Consider the following 20,154-nt stretch of genomic DNA (forward strand, 5'->3'; position numbering starts at 1 on the left):
CATAAATTTGTCCTCATAGGCGGTTTGATAGACATGCTCTTTAACTACTGGAATGAAAGTTCACAGAGAAGCCTCGGGACATTGTTTCTTTGCTACAGTTCACTAATCCCTCCCCCAGAGTCCACATGCTACTTTACCAGAATACAATGAAATCGCTACTGTGTGTGTGTGTGTGTGTGTATCTTTATTGATTTCAGAGAGGAAGGTAGAGGGAGAGAGAGAACCATTGATCAGCTGCCTCCTGTATGCCCCCTACTGGGGATGGAGCCCCCACAACCCGGGCTTGTGCCCTGACTGGGAATCAAACCTGTGACCTCCTGGTTCATAGGTCAATGCTCAACCACAGAGCCAAGCCAGCCGGACTGTCCAAATGCCTTTTTATTTTTAAACCCCAGATTCAGTTCAGTTACATAACAGAATGGCCATTCACTACTCATTGGTTGTCTTCAAAATACCTGTTATTAGGTCATATTTTCCTCTCCTTGGCACAAACTAGTCTATATGTTGTAAAATCAAATCTGAAGCTTTGTATTATTTCTCATACTTCATCTCCATGGCGATGTGCAACAGGCATCGATCTTTCTCTAATGCGGTAATAAGCTAGAAGCATTTTTCAAACACGGGCACTTTGTTTGCTTGATTCTCGTCAAGAACAAAAGGAAATGCATTTGGCCAAGGTCACCGGGAGGGGAGCGCGAAGACCTGTGCCAGGAAGCCTTCTGCCCTTCTGGTTGACGAGTGCCGTCCATTTGGCTCTGGTCTTCCCTGATTTAAAATATGAAGTGTGTTGATGCTTCCAACTGCCAAGGCAGTTGTACTTTGAGTCCATGGGTCAATTCCATCATTTTAAGTACCGCATTTCATTCATAGAATCTCGGAGCTGGAAGAGAGCTCAACACGTGATCCAACTCATTCATCTGCTTCCAGCCAGGAGAGCAATAGAAATGCCTCAGCAAGGGAACGGCTTTCTTCATTTGTCAAATTTCCCAAGGATGGATACCTATGGTCTTTCTTGCTCAATATTCAGTATCTAAATCTAATTCTCATCAGTCAGTTTTTCTTAGGATCTCTCTCTGAGGGATTTCCAGAAAAATCAAACACGGTTTCCTGGTATGATATTCAGGATGCATATTGAAAAAAATTAAATTCTGCTGTCATCCTTTTCAACATTTTTTCAATGCTTCCTGCTATTTTGTTGTCTTCAAGTTTTGTATACCTTTCTTTTTTAAATTTCTTTATTGATTAAGGTATTCCATATGTGTCCTTATCCCACCACTGCCCCTCCCCCACTCATGCCCTCATCCCCTGTTGTCCGTGCCCATTGGTTAGGCTTATATGCATGCATACAAGTCCTTTGGTTGATCTCTCCCCCTTACCCCCCCTCCCCTTCCTTCCCTCTGAGGTTTGACGGTCTGATCGATGCTTCTCTGTCTCTGGATCTGTTTTTGTTCATCAATTTATGTTGTTCATTATATTCCATAAATGAGTGCAGTCTTTGTCTACCTTTCTAAAGTTAGAATATACTAGTATATTAAGGAAAACAATACACAAGAATTATTGACAAGAGATTCCTACCTTTTTGTATATACATTTTGGGTTTAGTAGAAGTATCAAAAGAAAAGCAATCAAATGAAAAACACCTGATTAGTGCATGGCTAGAAAGCACATTGTAAATTTATTTATTCACTTCGTATTTCTGAGTGCCTTCTAAGTGACAGGCATGTGCATGGTGAGTAATATATAATTAATACATATACCAAAATCGTTTGGCTGAATTTTAATCTTTCGAATCTATTTCAACTAAAGTATCTTTTCTCACCATGCCCTCAACCCTCAAATTTTTTGTGGAATTAATATGAATATGCAAAATAAATAAAATATCTTTACGTTTCATTTTAACCCAGATTGCGTTTCAAACATGTAAATAGACCTTGTGGGCAAGAACGAGGAAGAGAAGGCGGTTTGGGAAATCGCAAGGAGATTTTCACTGGGAAATTCTACCTCCTCTTTCATGAGGGCATCCCACGTGGAGGCTTTCCTCCCAGGATCTGGTCTTGAGCTGCCTTGTGACTGTAAAAGTGCATTTGTCTTTCGTTGGCACCATTTAGGATGCAGTGGTACCTTCCACCTTGTGCACTGTTTTACACCTCCTCTTCTTACCCGCCTCATAACAGCAACACCCCAGGAGGTGTACCAGGAACTTCACGACCTGGTTCAAGTCCAGGCTTTCCATCGATGAGACCCGGCATATTTGGCACCTGGAAATATCACTAGTGTTTTCTGTATTCTTCCACACACTCTTTGCACATCCTCACTTAAGAAGAAATGTATGGACTGTGGACTCCACCAGGCTCGACACTCTAATGCACAGCTTTCTTTTTGGCCTCGAGAGTATGCATTTCCCCAATGTTTATGATTATTATTTTTAAAGATATTTTCATTGATTTCAAAGAGAAAGGGAGAGAGAGAGAGAGTGATAGGAACATCAGTGAGAGAGAAACATCATCGATTGGCTGCCTCCTGCATGCTGCATGCTCCATGCTGGGGATGGAGTCCACAGCCCCAGGCATGTGCCCTGACCGGGAATCCAACCGTGACCTCCTGGTTCATAGGTTGAAACTCAACCACTGACCTACACCAGCCAGGCAGTTTATGAAATTTTTAATAGGCAAAAAGAAGGAAAGAGAATACTTCCTTTTAGTTTCCTTTTTAAAAAGGCAGTCTCTATGTTTAGCAAAGGCAGGCCAAGCATGCTCTCTCTCGTTCTTTCTGACATCACACAAAGTAAGAAATAGTGCCCTTCGAATGGGAGATTTCCTTTAATTACATCGGGAAGCGATAGTGGTCGGTATTGCATGTTTAATGTAATGTTCTGCGTGCCCTTTTTTCTTTCTTTCTCCCCGCCACCCACCACCCCTTCACAGCTACCTCATCTTGAGCAGAAATAAAAGGCTCAGGGCTTGTCAGCATCAGTTTATAGATAGCTGTTTAAAAATAATGAGATATTGGCTATTGTAAGGCTCAGGGCCGTCTTGCCAGACTCATTTATTTCCATTCACCTTTTGTCAGAATCACAGACAGAAGACATTCAATTAAAACATGTCACCTGTTGCAATGACCTAATTTGTACTCCTATGTGTCATAGATTAGGGCTCTGCGCTTCTGAGGAAGTGCTTTTACCCCCCATGCAGCAGTGTGCCCCCTGCAAAACACTTTGTCTGTGGTTATTTCAAGTTTCTTTTTTTAAAAAAAATATTTTTATTGATATCAAAGAGGAAGGGAGAGAGATAGAAACATTAATGATGAGAGAGAATCATTGATCGGCTGCCTACTGCACACCCCTACTGAGGATCGAGCCTGCAACCTGGACATGTGCCCTAACTGGGAATCGAACCATGACCTCCTGGTTCATAGGTCCACGCTCAACCACTGAGCCATACCGGCTGACCTGATTACTTTTATTTAATAAAACTCTTGATTTAGTAGTCATTCACTTCATTATCTTTTTTTTAAAAGTATTTTTACTTTAATGTGACTCTCTGCATCTTAAGTATTCAGGGGGAGGGAGTTGTCTTTGCAATTCATGTGTACAGCAAACCTTTGTTTGGGAACATTATCTAAGGCATGTTTTTAATTTGGGAAAGTAGGCTAGGATATCCTGGGTAATTCTCTGCAGGGAAGGTCTTTTGCTGTTCTCTGAAATGCCTCAGACTTTGCACTGTTAAAAATGCGAACAATACTTTTGACTTTGGACTATATCATATAAAAATTTGCATTTGGGCATAAAATGCAGACTTAAAATTAGCTGACTTAGAAGCCCTGGTGCTGAACTGCTTTACGTCTCTTGGAGTTTATTTGCCTCCCAGCATATTTTTTCCCCTCCTTGCCCTAGTCTTGCGTTCCCAATTTTGTAAATTCTGACAGTGTGTGAGATTTGCAATTCCCTTGTGGCCACGCGGGCTCACGCAGTATTTGAGAGAGGCAGCAATGTGGGAGGAAATGCTCTACTTGTAGGCAATGCCAACTATTAAAATCTTTTAGAAAAAACAAAATAGATAAGGGCAGTCTCCACCTGAATGGAAAATCCAGATGCTTTAATTAATTTCAAATCCTGTCAAATATTGGATACAGTGGGTATCTTATTTCCTCAGAGAAAACTTATTTTTAAACTTTTTCCAAACTGGCTTACCAGTGACATCGAAACAGAAGCTGTTTGTGTTTAAGATTGTAAAGATGTGAAAAGACGTGAAATTGCCCTTTCATGGAAATATTTGGATTAGACTGGTGTTTGTTTAGAGCAAATCTGGATTTCTCAGGTCCTGATTGCAAATATTGTTATTTTGTTTGTTTATTTGTTTCTGCTAAAATAGTTTGAGGCTTTTACGTGTACCAGGTTAATTGGATAATTATCAGTTCTCTTCTCAAATTTGTATTGTGTGCCTTAAAGCAAACTCGGGGAAAACATTCTTCTTTTTGATGGAATTTGGGTTCATTTCTCTGTCTATTCTAAAGTAATCACTTACATAAATGATATTATTAGTGACAGGAGAGAATAGTAAATAGAATGGGATACCAAATAATTCTATAAATCACTTAGGCATCATAGAGTATCATTATTTGGCTTGTGTTTTTTGAATTATCTTACCACTCCATCATACCCCAAATCTGTTTACGTACAGAACTGAGGCAGGGTAGACTGTCAAACTCCATGGGGATGGATTTTCAATAAATAAGCATGATGTAAAATATCTTTAAATAAGATAATATAGCAATATTTCAACAAAATCACGAGATAGTGACAACTTTATTTTCCTTGGCATTTTAAGGTTTATAAAATATTTTAGTATTACATTAGTATAATATCCAATTGCATTAATATATTAATATAACATTGGATCATCACAGCAAAACTTTGGAGAGGATATTGTCTTTCCATCCATTCTATATGTGGAAAAGGAAATAAGTTAAGGAACTCATTGAAGTTTTTTAAAATATTTATTTGTCTAAACCTGCTTCACTGCTTTTGAAGTTGTCTACTGATTTGAGTTAAATTCTGCTTTGATGTTTCAATATGGCATTTCAGGTTTTGTTGAGAAACCAGGGTATGTTTGTGTGTTTCACTAAAAGATCATCAACTCTTAAAGTATTATTTATTATTAAGGCAATATAAAAAATATTTTTCTTTATTGTATGGATCACTAATAATCCTTACCTTTTGTGTATATATATATTGACCTTGGGGATTCACCTAGAGATATATCAGCCTTTCCCAAACTGTTTCCTGTACCTCAGGTAACCCACAACTCACATGTCACATGGTATTAATAATATTCCCCAAACTGGATCCTTAGTTAGATTGGTTTGCAAAAGCACTGCCTGGGTCGTATCTCCCTCTGAGAGTTCTGCAGAGGCTATTTGCTTATTAAAGGCTCTGAGATGCCCTTCAGTAAAATAATAAAACTGATGATGCTATTAAACCAAATCTATTTTGTACACAGTTTGAAAAATGCCAAAATATGGGTTATGCATTGCTTGGTTGAATTTATTAATGGAGAATGTTACACGGTTTCATCAATTAAGATACAATCTACTACCAAAAAAAAGAGGCTCTCTCCTCATTCTTACTCCCAAGTAACCTTGTTTTGACAATGGTTTTATAAGGTCCTGTTCTAAACTTTACAGTCCCACTGGAAACCAGGTTGTTAATGACAAGCTCTTCCCCACCATTCCCTCATATAAACAAAACATTATTTTTCATCCCTTTCCTTTCGTTTTTGCTATTGATCTCTTAACTCACAGCCAGCAAAACTCCCTGCATCTTGACCCCACCCATCACTCTTTGGGAAAAGGTTTTACAAAAGCCCATCTACTTTTGCCTGCTTCCTAACTTTCCCTCCAGCTCTGCCCTGCGAACTTACCCCTTCTTTGACACCCTAGTCTGGATCCTTTCAGAAAGCTCCTCTTTCCATCCTGTTGGGTTCAGTCAAAAACAACTCCCAGCTTTCTCACATTTGAAGGAAAATACAGATGTGTCCCAAAATGTAGCTAACATTCTCCTTCTGAGACATGTTAATATGGGACAATCCCTGGATCTCATCTGCACGGCATGTAGGTACTTGCAGTGCAATTCAACTCTACAGTGTTTTCTGGTAACCCCAGGGTTGGGTAGCTGGCCGACTGGTCTACCTAATCCTACATATAGAGCTTTCAGGGGTAACTGATATAGAGGTTACAGATGGCCATTGTCTTTAATTTGAGAAACAGTTTCTTTATATTAATTCACATGAAACGTGCCTTTTCTTTGATGTGTACATGTCACTTTGATGGCCTTGCATAAAATGTCTGTGTGGTTTATTATCCTCTCCTAGATTTGGTTTCCAATCCCTAGCAATCTTGATGTAGCCACCAATTTTTTTACATCCCTCTCATACCCCTTGACCATTGTGCATTTTCTGTCCATTTCCCTAGCACCCATGGGTGATGCTGTCTATGCATTGAATTGGTTTTTGAAGAGATCTACCTCCATGCTAAACATGTGACTGTCTTTGCCCACAGGAGTGCGTCTTGACAGAGTACGTGGAGGCCGGCAGAAGTACAAGCGCAGAATAGATGCGGAGAACAGCCCCTACCTGAACCCCCAGCTGGTTCAGCCAGCCAAAAAGCCATGTAAGTACAGCAGACATGTCTGGCTGCCCAGCACTCAGAATCTCCCCCTCCCCTCCCCTCCCTCCTGTTGGCTCCCTGTATCACTTTGGCATGCCCATCCCTACCAACTCCAAGGAGGTTTGTCATTGTTGGGGGGCCATGGCTCCAATCCCAAGGATTGCCTGTGAGAGGCAACAGCCACTCACCTAATGATCTTTTTCTTTCCTATGGTTTTTCCTCCCTCTGCCCTGTATTTGCCTAGTCATTTTGTGGAAGCAGAAGCACATTAAGGCATTGCTTATATAGTGCGGATTTTACATTTACTGGTTCCTTTTATTTTCAGAGGTACATCAAATGGATCATACTGTGATCATTAGTTCATTGGAGCTGTTAGTTTCAGATTTCACAAGAAAGTGATTTTTGTAGTTGTCACTAACTAAATGAGTTTGACTGCTCAACCTCCCCATGAAAATACATTAGGAGCCTCATTAATTTGGAGCTAGAGAAGGTTAACACACTAGCTAGCAATAGATTAAAACAAGAATGGGCCCTGCTAATAACAAGCATAGGTTGATGGTTCCGTCTCAGGTGTCCTTATGGGCATCATGAATTGTTTTTTAAGAGCCCGTGGCTTCCTAATGCCAGGTTGCCTTTGGAAGGGGCGATGGTACGGTGCTAAAATGCAAGCCCCATTCTCTTTGCCATTAAGTAAAAGAGCTAGAATATAGATCGAGGCAATAACTGTATCCCATTTTCTGAAAAATCAGTTCACAGCTGCTCTGCAACAGCCCTAGCATTTTAGGGGGTTTATGCAAAGAGTTCATATCAGGCACTGAGAAGACTCTTGGTGGAGACGGTGCTGGCATTCAGCTGTCTTTGTCTCAGGAGACACGCCCAGCACGCACTCACATTGATAGCAGTTCCAGAAAAGACAGGGGTATTTTGTTACCTGCTTTCAAGGGAAGAGAAAGAAGCTTCTGCTTCTAATTCAGACTCTCCAGGAGGGGTCGCTGCTGCGCACCGTACAGTGAGCATATGGGGATGGGTTAAATAAATAAAACAGACCCTGAACTGTAAACGAAAGGACATTTCAACGATGTCAAAGGGAAAACAACCAGTTTTACATAAAATTAAAGCTTAAGTGAACATATGGCATAGTTTCCTTTTGCCTTTCCAAAAAACATTATGTTGATTATACCTTCAATTGTCCAATCTGGCATCTTCTCCGCAGCCTGCATAAGCTCCTTGGCATTCTGCAAATACAATCCCGGACTGCATTAAGCAGATTTTGCACATTATAATAAAAAAAAAACTTTCTGATAATACAATAAAGTGCAATAAACACTAATGCTTAATTTCATTAGAGGTTTAGTTTGCCTGGATTCGGTAATACACAGAGTGCCCATTTCTCATTCATTTTATGCAAACATTGACCAAAACCATTGATAAGTTCCTCTCCGGAGAGAAAAATGCACACCAGCCCACGATAAAGGAACGTCTATGGTTTGGGGCGTAAACCTGAGGAACTGGGAAGTGGCATGTCAAGTACCTTTAAGGAGATTACAGCAATTTCACTGAGCTGCATTTGTCTGAGATAAAGAGGGTTCCTAATAAATCATTACTCATTATCTCAAGGCCTCTGTGTTAATTTTCCTGAGTCCATCCAATTAGTGTGTTTTGGTAACAAACATTTATAAAACTTAATTTTCAGATCCTGTCGGATAAGTGTCAGGAGAGGGTGCATGGGCCGTCGGCCGAGAGTGGCTGGGGAGATTTCTGGAACCTGACTGATTGGGGAGCGCAAAAACCCCAGAGTGGAAATTGGGTTCTATTGATTCTAATTAGGGAAACATTAAATAAGATTTACCTAGAAGCAGTGCTGCGGGCTATTCCGTCTTTGGAATGATGGGCGTTTCCAAGCTTCCACCCTATTTCTCTGACCCAGAGTCCAGTGCCCCTTGGCTTGGCAGAAACAGGCAGCATGTTTCCTGTAATAAGTAAGAACTGGAGTTCCAGGATTTCCTTCGGGTCCGTGTCTGTGCCTTTTATCACTGCATTTTTCTCTAGTCTGGGAACCCAGTGGTTGCTGAAGGTTTTGTTGATTGTCAGAGCGAGGGAAGTGAGACTTTTCTAAGTGAGACTAAAACTACAGGGTGTTGTTTCTTAAGCACACACGGGAAGCCAGTGCCATTCTCTGTGGATCCTACAAAGTAAAAAAAAAAAAAAAAAAAGAATATTTAACTTTAATGTTTACCAGAAACCATGGCATTTTGGGATATTTTCTCCTAAATCTGCAGTTTCATGATAATTGAATATTACTGCCAATGAATGGTTTTCTGTTGATGATTGGCAATATATGTAATTCCTATGGGAGCTGTAATAACATTTTAAGATATGTCAGGAAAAATGCTTTATAGTTTGGATGCATCTTCTTGTTATCATGTTAAAGGCGATTCAAAGAATGTTATGTTTTCAATTCAAATGTATAGGAAGTCTTTCAATTTGGGTTAAAAAGTTATAGTGAAAGGAAAATGACATAATAAACAGAGAGGAAACTTTAGCTTTGCTTACAAAAAAACCATTTAATGCTCCATTTTTTCCAGAGTCATATAGTACATAGAACATGGACACATTTATTCTTACCCATTTCCATCTCCCCACTTAGCAGAAAGTACAAAAATCTAAAGCTACACACAGACATGGAAAATGGGGCCACGCAGAAAAACCATTCCGTCCGGGAGCCTTTACAGCCCCCTCCATAAACCCGCACATGCCCCCGGGCAGTAAAACACATTTGATGTGATGCTTTTCATTTGTCTCCAGTGTTTATTTTATGAAGGTTTTTAAAAACATAAATCATAACTTTCAGACAGATAAATCTGAACCAGAAAATGAACTACAGACAACAGATGAAAATAGAGGATTGAAGAATTAGACACTCCATGGAGAACACATTGTACCATTTAAATAGAACTATTTTTCTGGAAACTGATATTGTCTGTATTGAGGAGATTGACTAGTATGCAGGGATATGGGGAAGGAAAAAAAGTTCCTATTTAGTGCATCCCACAAAGATAGAGTTATTGAGTCCCTAATTCACCCAACCAGGAGGGCTCTGACCATTGCTCTACTTTAAAGAAATTAAGACAATTAAGGACTTTCATGCCCATGATGACTATGGGCATTGGTAGTTCTTTGCCTTCCACATTATATTCCAGATTTCAGTGCTTGACTGTGCATTTTTTTTTTGTTTGTTTTTTAAATATATTTTACTGATTTTTTACAGAGAGGAAGGGAGAGGGATAGAGAGTTAGAAACATCGATGAGAGATAAACATCGATCAGCTGCCTCCTGCACACTCCCTACCGGGGATGTGCCCGCAACCAAGGTACATGCCCTTGACCAGAATCGAACCCAGGACCCTTAAGTCCACAGGCTGACACTATATCCACTGAGCCAAACCAGTTAGGGCTGACTGTGCGTTTTTTATCTTAAAGTTGTTGTCTATGACTTAATCTGCTCCCCCAAACCCCACTTAAGACTCAATGCGTGAACCCAAAGGGCATCTAACTTCTCTTATCAGTTTGCTACAAATGTTTTCATTCCAGGAGAGAGGCTGCAGTCCCACCAAGGCAGGTAGAGCAAAGGAGAAGACGAAGACAGGAGCGCACCTGTTGGGACTGCAGCTGCTCTGTCTTGCTCTGTGTGTTCCCGGAAGCTGGTTAATGTGCCTATAGGGAACCCTAAGCAGAATACGCTGGGTTTCTTGTAGGCGATTTGATTTCCTGTTCAAAACCCAACGTGCTCTGAGGTTTGTAAAAGAAGGATGATGCTACTAGTGATCTCGCAGTGCTCTGGTCTGATCCTGCAGATAACAAGATTGTGTCCCATTTGTTGGTGGCCGAACCGGAGAAGATCTATGCCATGCCTGACCCCACCGTCCCCGACAGCGACATCAAAGCCCTCACCACGCTGTGCGACTTGGCCGACCGAGAGCTGGTGGTGATCATTGGATGGGCCAAGCATATTCCAGGTACCTTCTCTGAAAACAAATTTTTTTAGAAAAGAAAAACATTGTAGTTCATTCTCTAGGTCAGTGGTTCTCAACCTTCCTAATGCCGTGACCCTTTAATATAGTTTCTCATGTTGTGGTGACCCCCAACCATAAAATTATTTTCGTTGCTACTTCATAACTGTAATTTTGCTACTGTTATGAATCGTAATGTAAATATCTGATATGCAGGATGTATTTTCATTGTTACAAGTTGAACATAATTAAAGCATAGTGATGAATCACAAAAACAATATGTAATTATATATGTGTTTTCCGATGGTCTTAGGCGACCCCTGTGAAAAGGTCGTTCGACCCCCAAAGGGGTCGCGACCAACAGGTTGAGAACCGCTGCTCTAGGTGGTATATGTACATTTGGGCAAATTCTAAATTTTCTCTTTGGGATTGTTTTTTAACATTTACCTTTGTGTGTTTTTTTTGTTTTTTATTATACTTAATTTAAAGCTTTGCTGATCTTCATAGAACCCTAAACCTTTTTCTATCTGTACTAACTTGAACTCTTGTTAATTATGTTTTCCTATATGGAGGTACTATTGCCAATGTAAGATAAAGACAATATAATTTAAAAAACAACAATACAGTTCTTTATTCCTTTTAAAGTTCTGAGCTTTCTCCTAAAGAAATGCTTCTGCTTTTATTTTCATGGTAAAAGGTGTTTTTGTCACCCACAGTCTAATGTAAATTTGTTTCCTTCTTTTTAAGAATAACTCATTTTGTTGTTCATGGTGGCTATTTATACTGTTTATTCACATACTATTCATATTCACAAGCTTTGCTTTGGTTTACAATGAGATGTCCACCTTGAATTTATACAGAAATTAATGAAAAGAAATGTTACATTGACATCGGGAATTTCTCCTATGGTAACTTCAAAGCAGTCTTTTAAAATAGCCTTTTCCTTTTCTTTCTTGACCCATCCTGTCATATCAAACGTATGCCTAACCACAGATTCTGAGAAGTCTAGTCATCTAGAATTACTATTTTTTGTTTGCTTGAGTGTTGATCTTCAAATTGCTTATAAGGAAGTTTTTGAATGGTGAGCCGGGCTTTTCTGGTTACAGTTAACTTATTTCTGTCTCCTTAAACTAGTTTGTCTTTATGCTTTGAATGCTACAGTAATTTCTTTAATCAAATTGATGGAAGTCCCTTTCCCAGCCCACACTGAAACCAATTTATTGGTCATGATACGCCAGCTATGTTGCTAACAGTCGTAACGAACTGTCAGGCAGTATCGCAGGGAAGCTAATTTGAAGTCATTAGGTGTGCAGCGCTCAGGCGACAATTTGTTACAGTGGTTAGCGACACAGCTGACGTTTCTGAATGGCTTTGTTCGGGGCTGTTCTCGATGAGGCCAAGCAAATTGTAAACTAATTTAAACATCACTCTGTATTATACCGGCTACTCTGTCTTACACTGTTTGCTAATAAAGCACCCCAAATTAAGTCAAAACTAGTTAAATAGGTGAGCCGGATTGTGTTCTTCAGACGATACCTACACAGGGGTCGCTGCGCATACAAAAAGCATGAGAATTGGATCATATGGATAGGTGGCATTGCATTGGGGTTGTCATCACATCTATATGACTTTTAGGAAAAGCAAAAAATATTATACACACACACACACACACGCACATATTGTGTTAAGACATTTGGGAATAGTGGCAGTGGCCAGTCAAGTCTGTGGGGCCAGTCAAGTCAGAATATGCTTGAATGATAAATATAAACTTACCCGGAAGGAAAGTGTTAGGAAGGGTTTTAGAGCCAAAAGATATAAGTCTCACATTTGGCCCTAACTGGTTTGGCTCAGTGGATAGAGCATCAGCCTGCGGACTCAGGGGTCCCAGGTTCGATTCTAGTCAAGGGCATATACCTTGGTTATGGGCACATCCCCAGTAGGGAGTGTGCAGGAGGCAGCTGATCAATGTTTATCTCTCATCGATGTTTCTAACTCTCTATCCCTCTCCCTTCCTCTCTGTAAAAAATATCAATAAAATATATTTTTAACAAAACAAAACAAAACAAAAAAAGACATTTGTTGAAGTTTCCATAGATACTTTTTTAGATTATCTATCTATCTAGCCATTTATATTTATATATTCTATCATTTTCTACATACACATATATACTCGCATGTTGAAACTGTCATTGCCGCATGTCCTCTGGGGAGCAAAGTTGAGCTGTCTCCAACTGAGAACCATTGTTCCATCCCAGGAATTGGTTATTATCACCCTAAATTCACAGATAGAGAGATCTGGGGCAGACAGAGGGGAAAACACGTACGCAATCCACAAATGTACCCTGTGCCTTCAAAGCATACATTTAACATTGCTTCCTGGAGTTGAATTGGGATATTTTGGTGTCCTGGTTGAAAGAACTATCCAATATAATAAAACCCTAATATGCAAATTGATTGAACAGCAGAATGGCCAGTTACTATGATGCACATTGACCACTAAGAGACAGGTGCTCAATGCAGATGCTGCCCCCTGGTGTGCTCCCATAGGGGAAGTGCCGCTCAGCCAGAAGCCAGGCCCATGGCTGGCGAGTGCATCAGTGGTGGCGGCAGCCTCTCCTGCCTCCACTGCAAGTAGGTGGTAAGGAGCAAAGGATCCCGGGCTGCAAGAGCCCCAGACTGCAAGAAGGATGTCTGACTGCTGGTGTAGGCCCAATCCCTAGTAGGCGGACATCCCTCAAGGGGTCCCAGACAGTGAGAGGAAGCAGGCTGGGCTAAGGGACCCCCCCTCCCCCGTCAAAGTGCATGAATTTCGTGCACCAGGCCTCTAGTTTCAAAATAATAATGATGATACTGTTATTCTCACGAAAGGCTATGTCACCATGATTCCAAACCACTGTGTTTCAGAGAACTCTCCCCAATTCTCCCTGGTGTCAGGGAGGTGTTAAACCAGTATTTGGGTGTGGTACAGACATTCCATGATAGGGCCCCATAAAACTCAACATCTCCTTCTGAAGTTCCCTGGTAAGAAAAAGTCAGCGATGAATTGTGGGACCAGTCATGCATCGAAGTAGAAATGTCAGCTTACACAGGAACTTGTCCCCATAGAGGGGCTCTGGTGACTTTTGGGAAGACAGTCACTTTAAATAACTATGAGTAACAGCAATTGCAGTGGTGGAAGCAATTACTATACGATGATGTGTTCAGTTGTAAATGGGGGCTTAGCATTAGTGAGCACTGACGTTATTGTCTCTCTGTAGTAAACGCCAGAGCCAGTCACTGTGGAGTGGTGACTCACAGCTCGGGTTTTTGTGACACTCTGAGGGTGCCTTAAATGATTGCAAGGAGCCCAGCATGTGTGGCTCAGTGGTTGAACATCAGCCTATGAACCAGGAGGTCACAGTTTGATTCCGGATCAGGGCACATGCCTGGGTTGTGGGCTGGATCCCTCATAGAGGGTAGGGTGTGCAGGAGGCAGCCCATCAATGATTCTCTCTCATCATTGATGTTTCTATCTCTCCCTCTCCCTTCCTCTCTGAAATTAATAAAAATATATTAAAAAATAAATGATTTCAAGGAGTATCTTGGTTTTTCAGAAAGGATTAGCAAAATAAGAATCAACTGAAACTCTCTTTTTAAAATATATACCTGGTATATATTTTTAGATATATTTTATTGTTGAAAGTATTACAGATGTCCCTTTTTCCCGTTGACACCCTCTACCCTGCACCCTTTCCCCCAGGCCTTCACCACACTATTGCCTTTGTCCATAAGTTATGCGTATATGCATATAAATTCCCTGGTTAATCTCTCCCCACCCACCCACATCTCCGCCTTCCCTCTGAGATTCCTCAGTCTGTTCCATGGTTTTATGCAGGGGTCCTCAAACTACGGCCCGCGGGCCACATGTAAATACAAATATTGTATTTGTTCCCGTTTTGGTTTTTTACTTCAAAATAAGATATGTGCAGTGTGCATAAGAATTTGTTCATAGTTTTTTTTTAAACTATAGTCCGGCCCTCTAACGGTCTGAGGGACAGTGAACTGGCCCCCTGTTTAAAAATTTTGAGGACCCCTGGTTTTATGTGTCTGGATCAGTTTTGTTCATCAATTTATTTTGTTCATTAGATACCACGTGAGAATGAGATCATGTGATACTTGTCTTTCTTTGGCTGGCTTTGTGCCATGCAGGGTTGGGGCAGAAGGATGCTCTGCTCTTGGAGTGCTGGTATACCTTGGGTTCAGGGATGCTGGGCACAGCAGCCATGGCAATGTGGGCTAGGGGTGCAAAGACAAAGAGATTATGAAGATTAAAGTGGCATTTCTGCCTTGGTGAAAGTAAAATGGAGTTCTCGATAACATGACTCAGACCTGATAACTGGGTCAGAGCCAGAATTTAAGCCAAATCAGAACTGAGATCTCACTAGTCTTGGTCTTAAATTAAGAACTCTTAGCCCTCGCTGGTTTGGCTCAGGGCATAGAGCATCACCCTGCGGACTGAAGGGTCCCGGGTTCAGTTCCAATGCAGCCTCTGCCAGTCCGTGATTCTCTCTCCTCATTGATGTTTCTCTCTCTCTTGCTCCCTCTTCCTTTCTGAAATCAATAAAAATATAATTTAAAAAGAAAAGAAAGGACTCTTTTTTATAACACTAGAGAACCCCTCTTTTCTAATATAATAAAATTTAAGCCTTTTCTCTCTATATCCTATCCTATTCTTAGTTTGTGCAATATGGCACACAGAGAAACACACATACTTTAAAATGTATTTTTATTGATTTGAGAGAGAGAGAGAGCAAGGGAAGGGAGAGAGAGAGAGAGAGAGAGAGAGAGAGAGAGAGAGAGAGAGGAGAGAGAGAGAGAGAGAAAGAAACATGGATGTGAGAGAGAAAAACTGATTAGTTGCCTCCCATATATACCCCAACCAGGGATCAAACCAGTAACCTGGGCATGTGCTAGTGGGAATTGAACTGGAGACCTCTGGGTGCACGGGGCGATGTTCAACCAACTGAGCCACACCAGCCAGGGTGACACACACACACTTTTTAAAGATCAAGTTTAACATCCAAGTGAAGTTCAGCCATCTTCCTGCACAACTGAGAATGTACTCTTTTGCATATTTGCTTTTGCTACATGAAAAAAGTGGAGAATTCAAAACAGAAACTCACTGAAAAATACATACAGAGTGGGCCTTTTCTTTTTTAAATCAGTAAATAGAATTAGTTGTCTTACTAACTTAAATAAATCACATAAATGGAAGAGTGTGTTATGAAACATGACCATACTTTATCTAAAGGAAAAAAAATACGAGAGGGAGAGAGAGAGAGGGAGATCACAAGGGCTTTAGAAAACGCTTGACTTTCGCCAGAGGAGCATCAGGGCACATGAACAGATGATGGTGTCCTAATAGCCCTTCTTAAGAATGACAGGGCCCCGCCATTAGCATCCTTTTATATCCTTAGAAATTGCTCACGCCTCGCTTTTCTGGTTCCTATCTGCCTGCCTCTTTTTTATTTCTCTTTCAATTCCGGCCGCGCTCGGATAAGCGCGTGCTAACACAATATGATTGAGCTGTAAAAGGGAACGCTGTCGCCCCTAATCTCCTTTATGTAGATACGGAGGCTGGCGCACTCCACTTCATTCTCCTGCCATTGTCGGCCTGTTTGAGAATGGGCCGCGGAGTAATGGAGGCTTGTAGATATCAGAGCTAGGTTTCTCGGGGTGTGATAAGACGATTATCGGCCCTGCAAGTCAGATCTGTGACTGTGCTCTGCCGTTGATTAAAATATTACTATTTTCTGTACCTTGGTTACAAGAGGCAGCGGGTCCTGAGTCAGGTGGCCCTTAAGAGAGCACAGCCCGTATGAGCTGACCTATCTAAGTGGCTTAAATACATTCATGGATCTCGCCTGACAGTTTTTAGCAGCATAGGGAGGTATTTGAACAGTTAAGTGAATGAATGCATTTTGGACGGTTTTGTTCTTTTTCAAATAGGGCACGTTTCTCAGCTTGTTTATGTTGAACATGACAAATGAAATGATTACCAGCTAAAGAAGGGACACTCTGGTCAAGTTTGGGGCCCTTTAGTCACATCTTTTAAGTCGTGTCTATTGTAATGACAGCGAACAGAAAAAGAAAAAAACAACACCTATAATTTTGCTTCAGACAAAATGAAAGCAGGAAATACTAAGCTCTAAAAGAAAATCACACCAGGAAAATAATGTGATAAAACAGTCTTTTCATAGAGTTATTCACATTATAAACAGAAATCGAAAGTATAAGAGCCAGTATTTTCCATTTATTCTGAAACATATTTTGTGAAAACCTTAGTGGAAAAAACGGCTCATTCATTAGCTTTTAAAATTTCTCAACAGAAATATTCAGACTTCTCTAGGAATGACAGAAATCTTCCAAGAACATGGGTAAACTACTTCTCCACAAGGGTATACATTTGTGGGAGAATAATTTGAAACATTTGTTGCTAATAACACTGCTTAAAGATACATTTATTGTTCTGGAGCATTTTATGTAGAGGCCAATTTTTAAGATTATGTCATCCTCCAACCATTGTTGCAGAAGAGTTTTTAAAAAAATTCCCATTACTTATCTTTAAAAAAAAATAACTGATTTTAGAGAGGAAGGGAGAGGGAGAGAGAGAAACATCAATGATGAGAGAGATTAATTGATCAGCTGCCTCCTGCACGCCCTCCACTGAGGATCGAGCCCACAACCTGGGCATGTGCCCTGACTGGGAATTGGACCGTGTCCTCTTGGTTCATAGGTCTATGCTCAACCACTGAGCCATGCTGGCAGGGCCCCATTACTTATCTTAAACTGGTAGCACCATTAAGTGATTAGAATGTGTAAAAAAGTACAAGAAAGCGTAGTGGAAATAATTATCTTAAGGTTAAAATTCCACTTGTAACACAAAACATGTTTCCATGTGTGTAAGTATGTGATTATGGTTTGAAGTGTAGAAAACAGGGCACTGTTGACTAAGAGAATTATATATAAATAGCACCTAGTAGTCTATTTCTCATTGTATCATTGGCATTTGATAGGTTTTTATTGATTAGTAGATTGAAAAAAATGCCCAGAACACACTCTTCCTTGCTTCTGAGCTCCCATCTTCCACCCCATCTCAACTAAATTTACACGCAGTTGTAATTTCCATTTTGCTATGGAAGAATTTAAGCGATTACAGCTTCTTTAATCAGGATTAATTTTCCTTTTGTGCATGTAACTGAATGGTTTCAGAACTGTGAAAACTTTTAGAAACGTGGAGAAAATATACATTTAAGACCAAAGCCCTGGCACTTAATACTACTTACATTTTAAGTATATTCCACTACCAAATAGTTGGAGGTTCTATTTAGTGTATCTGGTGGTTGTATACTTTGTACCTGGAGCTGCAGTTTGTAAGGGTAGAAGGATTCTGCAAGTACAATCAGAAAACCTGAGCTGCCCTAGTTGAGTAATTATTTGGAAATTATTAATGGCTATACCCATGACTTACATTATGAAAATCAAATGGGGAAATGCACATAAGTATAATTATTTGCAAGTTACCAAGCATGTTCTAAACATAAAATATTGAATGTTCATTTAGGTCTCTGAGATGCTGCCCAAAGGTTGTCATTTTGTTGCAGTTAAAACCAAGTGATCCAAAAAGCTAGTGTTCATAAAAGCCATTTCAAAAAACCTTCAGAATAAATACTTGTTGTAATAGAAAGGGGGTGAGCTTATTAACCAGGAGGAGCTGGTATGGATATTGCCATCATTCTGTCCTAAAGAATTTAGCCCATCCTCATTGGCCAAACCGAAAATAACGAATGCTTATCAGTTTCTGTAGCTATAACTGTGATATGGACATAGATACTACTATGTTGGGGAATATTTTGTGGAAACAGTAATCAGAAATATCTCCTAAGGACGCCTTCATTTTCTACAGCTAACCTGGCCAGAAATTTCAAAAAAAAAAAAGTATTGACAAGTTTCAACAACAAACAAGTTTCCAGGTTTCTTAGACACAGACCTGGCTTCAAGAGGCACCCAAATGTTCTTACAGATGCTCACAGAGATCTGTCTTTACCTCTCAGTGTCATTGTTTGTGTGACCTAAGTCACCGTTCTGTGGCCATGCTAAATTACCTGCGTCCTGTGACCTCTATTCCAGCGTTACTTCTGCCATCCACACATAGCCATGCCTTTGTATACCTCTGATCGAAGAGGAAGCATGATACCATAGCAATCATGGATACAATTTAAGTATGTGTCTGCCATGTGTCTACACTACATTTGGTACTATAGGAAATATAACAGATACATGTGATGTGATCATGCATCTATGTCTTCATAAATACATGTACATGCACTTACTGGTTTATGAAGCACTTTCAAACTTTTAGTTGGTATCTATATATACAAAAGGCTAATATGCAAAGTGTCCCCCTATGAGGTACGCTAACCACCAGGGGGTGGCGCGGAATGAAGGAAGGCTTTGGCTGGCAGCCCGAAGCACCAATTGGCCCTGATTGCGGGCCAGGCCTAGGGCCCCTACCTATGCACCAATTGCGTGTACCGGGCCTCTAGTCCACAATAATCCTGTAGGTATTCTGTAGGTAGGTTTTATTCTTATTATCCCCACTGGATAGATGAGTCTACTTGAGAGTCAGGAAGTTTGACTCGCATTATTAATCCTGTTACTCACACCCACAGAACACTTCAGTGACTATGGTTAACTGCATTATGCCTTCCTTCCATCTCCTCACCCACTTCCCCCACATGCCATTTGTACCACACTACTGACCTGCCTTCCATTATAAGTCTACCCGGATGAAACATTGCCCTATCTTTACATGTTGTCTATGATAGTGCTCTCACGCTTACAAAATAGATCAAAGGCAAGGAAGATGAATGAACAAAGAGAGTGTAGGACACATCTTCAAATCAGTAAAAATCAAGATGCTGGATAGTGCACCCTAGAGACCCCGACCACAGATTGGACTGGAATGAGGCAATCACTGTCTTGCTGCTCATCGGAGGGCTGGGAAACGTCCTTCAGTGAGGAGTGGCTGAGATTGGACGGTTTCCCGGACTCTGTGCAGATTCACTGGGCATTGCATTTGATTGACAGGTACAGGTAAACTGGAGCTGAAGTGCATTGAGTCACTTGCACCCAACCAGATATCAAAACGTTAGCCCCGCCACTTGCCACTTAACCTTGAGTCAGTTCCTCCCTCCCTGTGCTCTCCTCCTCCCTCCCTCTCTCCCTCTCTGCTTGTCTTCCTCCCTCCTTTTCTTACTTCCTTACTCTCTCAGTCCCTCCCTCCTCCCTCCCTCCCTCCCTCCCTCCTCCCTCCCTCCCTCCCTCCCTCCCTCCTTCCTTCCTTCCTTCCTTCCTCACTCCATCCTCCCTGCTTGCCTCCCTCCCTCCTCCCTCCTTTCCTTTCTTCCTCCTCCCTCCCTCCCTCCCTCCCCTCCCTCCCC

General features: G+C 40.9%; 1 protein-coding gene across 10 annotated transcripts in view; it reads left to right on the top strand.

Annotated features, from left to right (window-relative positions):
* ESRRG (estrogen related receptor gamma) overlaps nucleotides 1–20,154 on the top strand; it is a 460,187-nt gene that overhangs the window by 401,751 nt on the left and 38,282 nt on the right. For 9 of the 10 annotated variants that reach the window (XM_036354663.1, XM_036354656.1, XM_036354664.1 and 6 more), the window contains 2 exons: nucleotides 6,556–6,666; nucleotides 10,496–10,678. In XM_036354663.1, coding sequence (XP_036210556.1) covers nucleotides 6,556–6,666; nucleotides 10,496–10,678 — 294 coding nt within the window. The remainder of the gene's footprint in view (nucleotides 1–6,555; nucleotides 6,667–10,495; nucleotides 10,679–20,154) is intronic. The other variant, XM_036354655.1, reaches the window with a different exon arrangement.

Source organism: Myotis myotis, unplaced genomic scaffold, assembly GCF_014108235.1.
Source record: "Myotis myotis isolate mMyoMyo1 unplaced genomic scaffold, mMyoMyo1.p scaffold_m19_p_21, whole genome shotgun sequence".
In the NCBI taxonomy this organism is placed as follows: Eukaryota; Metazoa; Chordata; class Mammalia; order Chiroptera; family Vespertilionidae; genus Myotis; species Myotis myotis.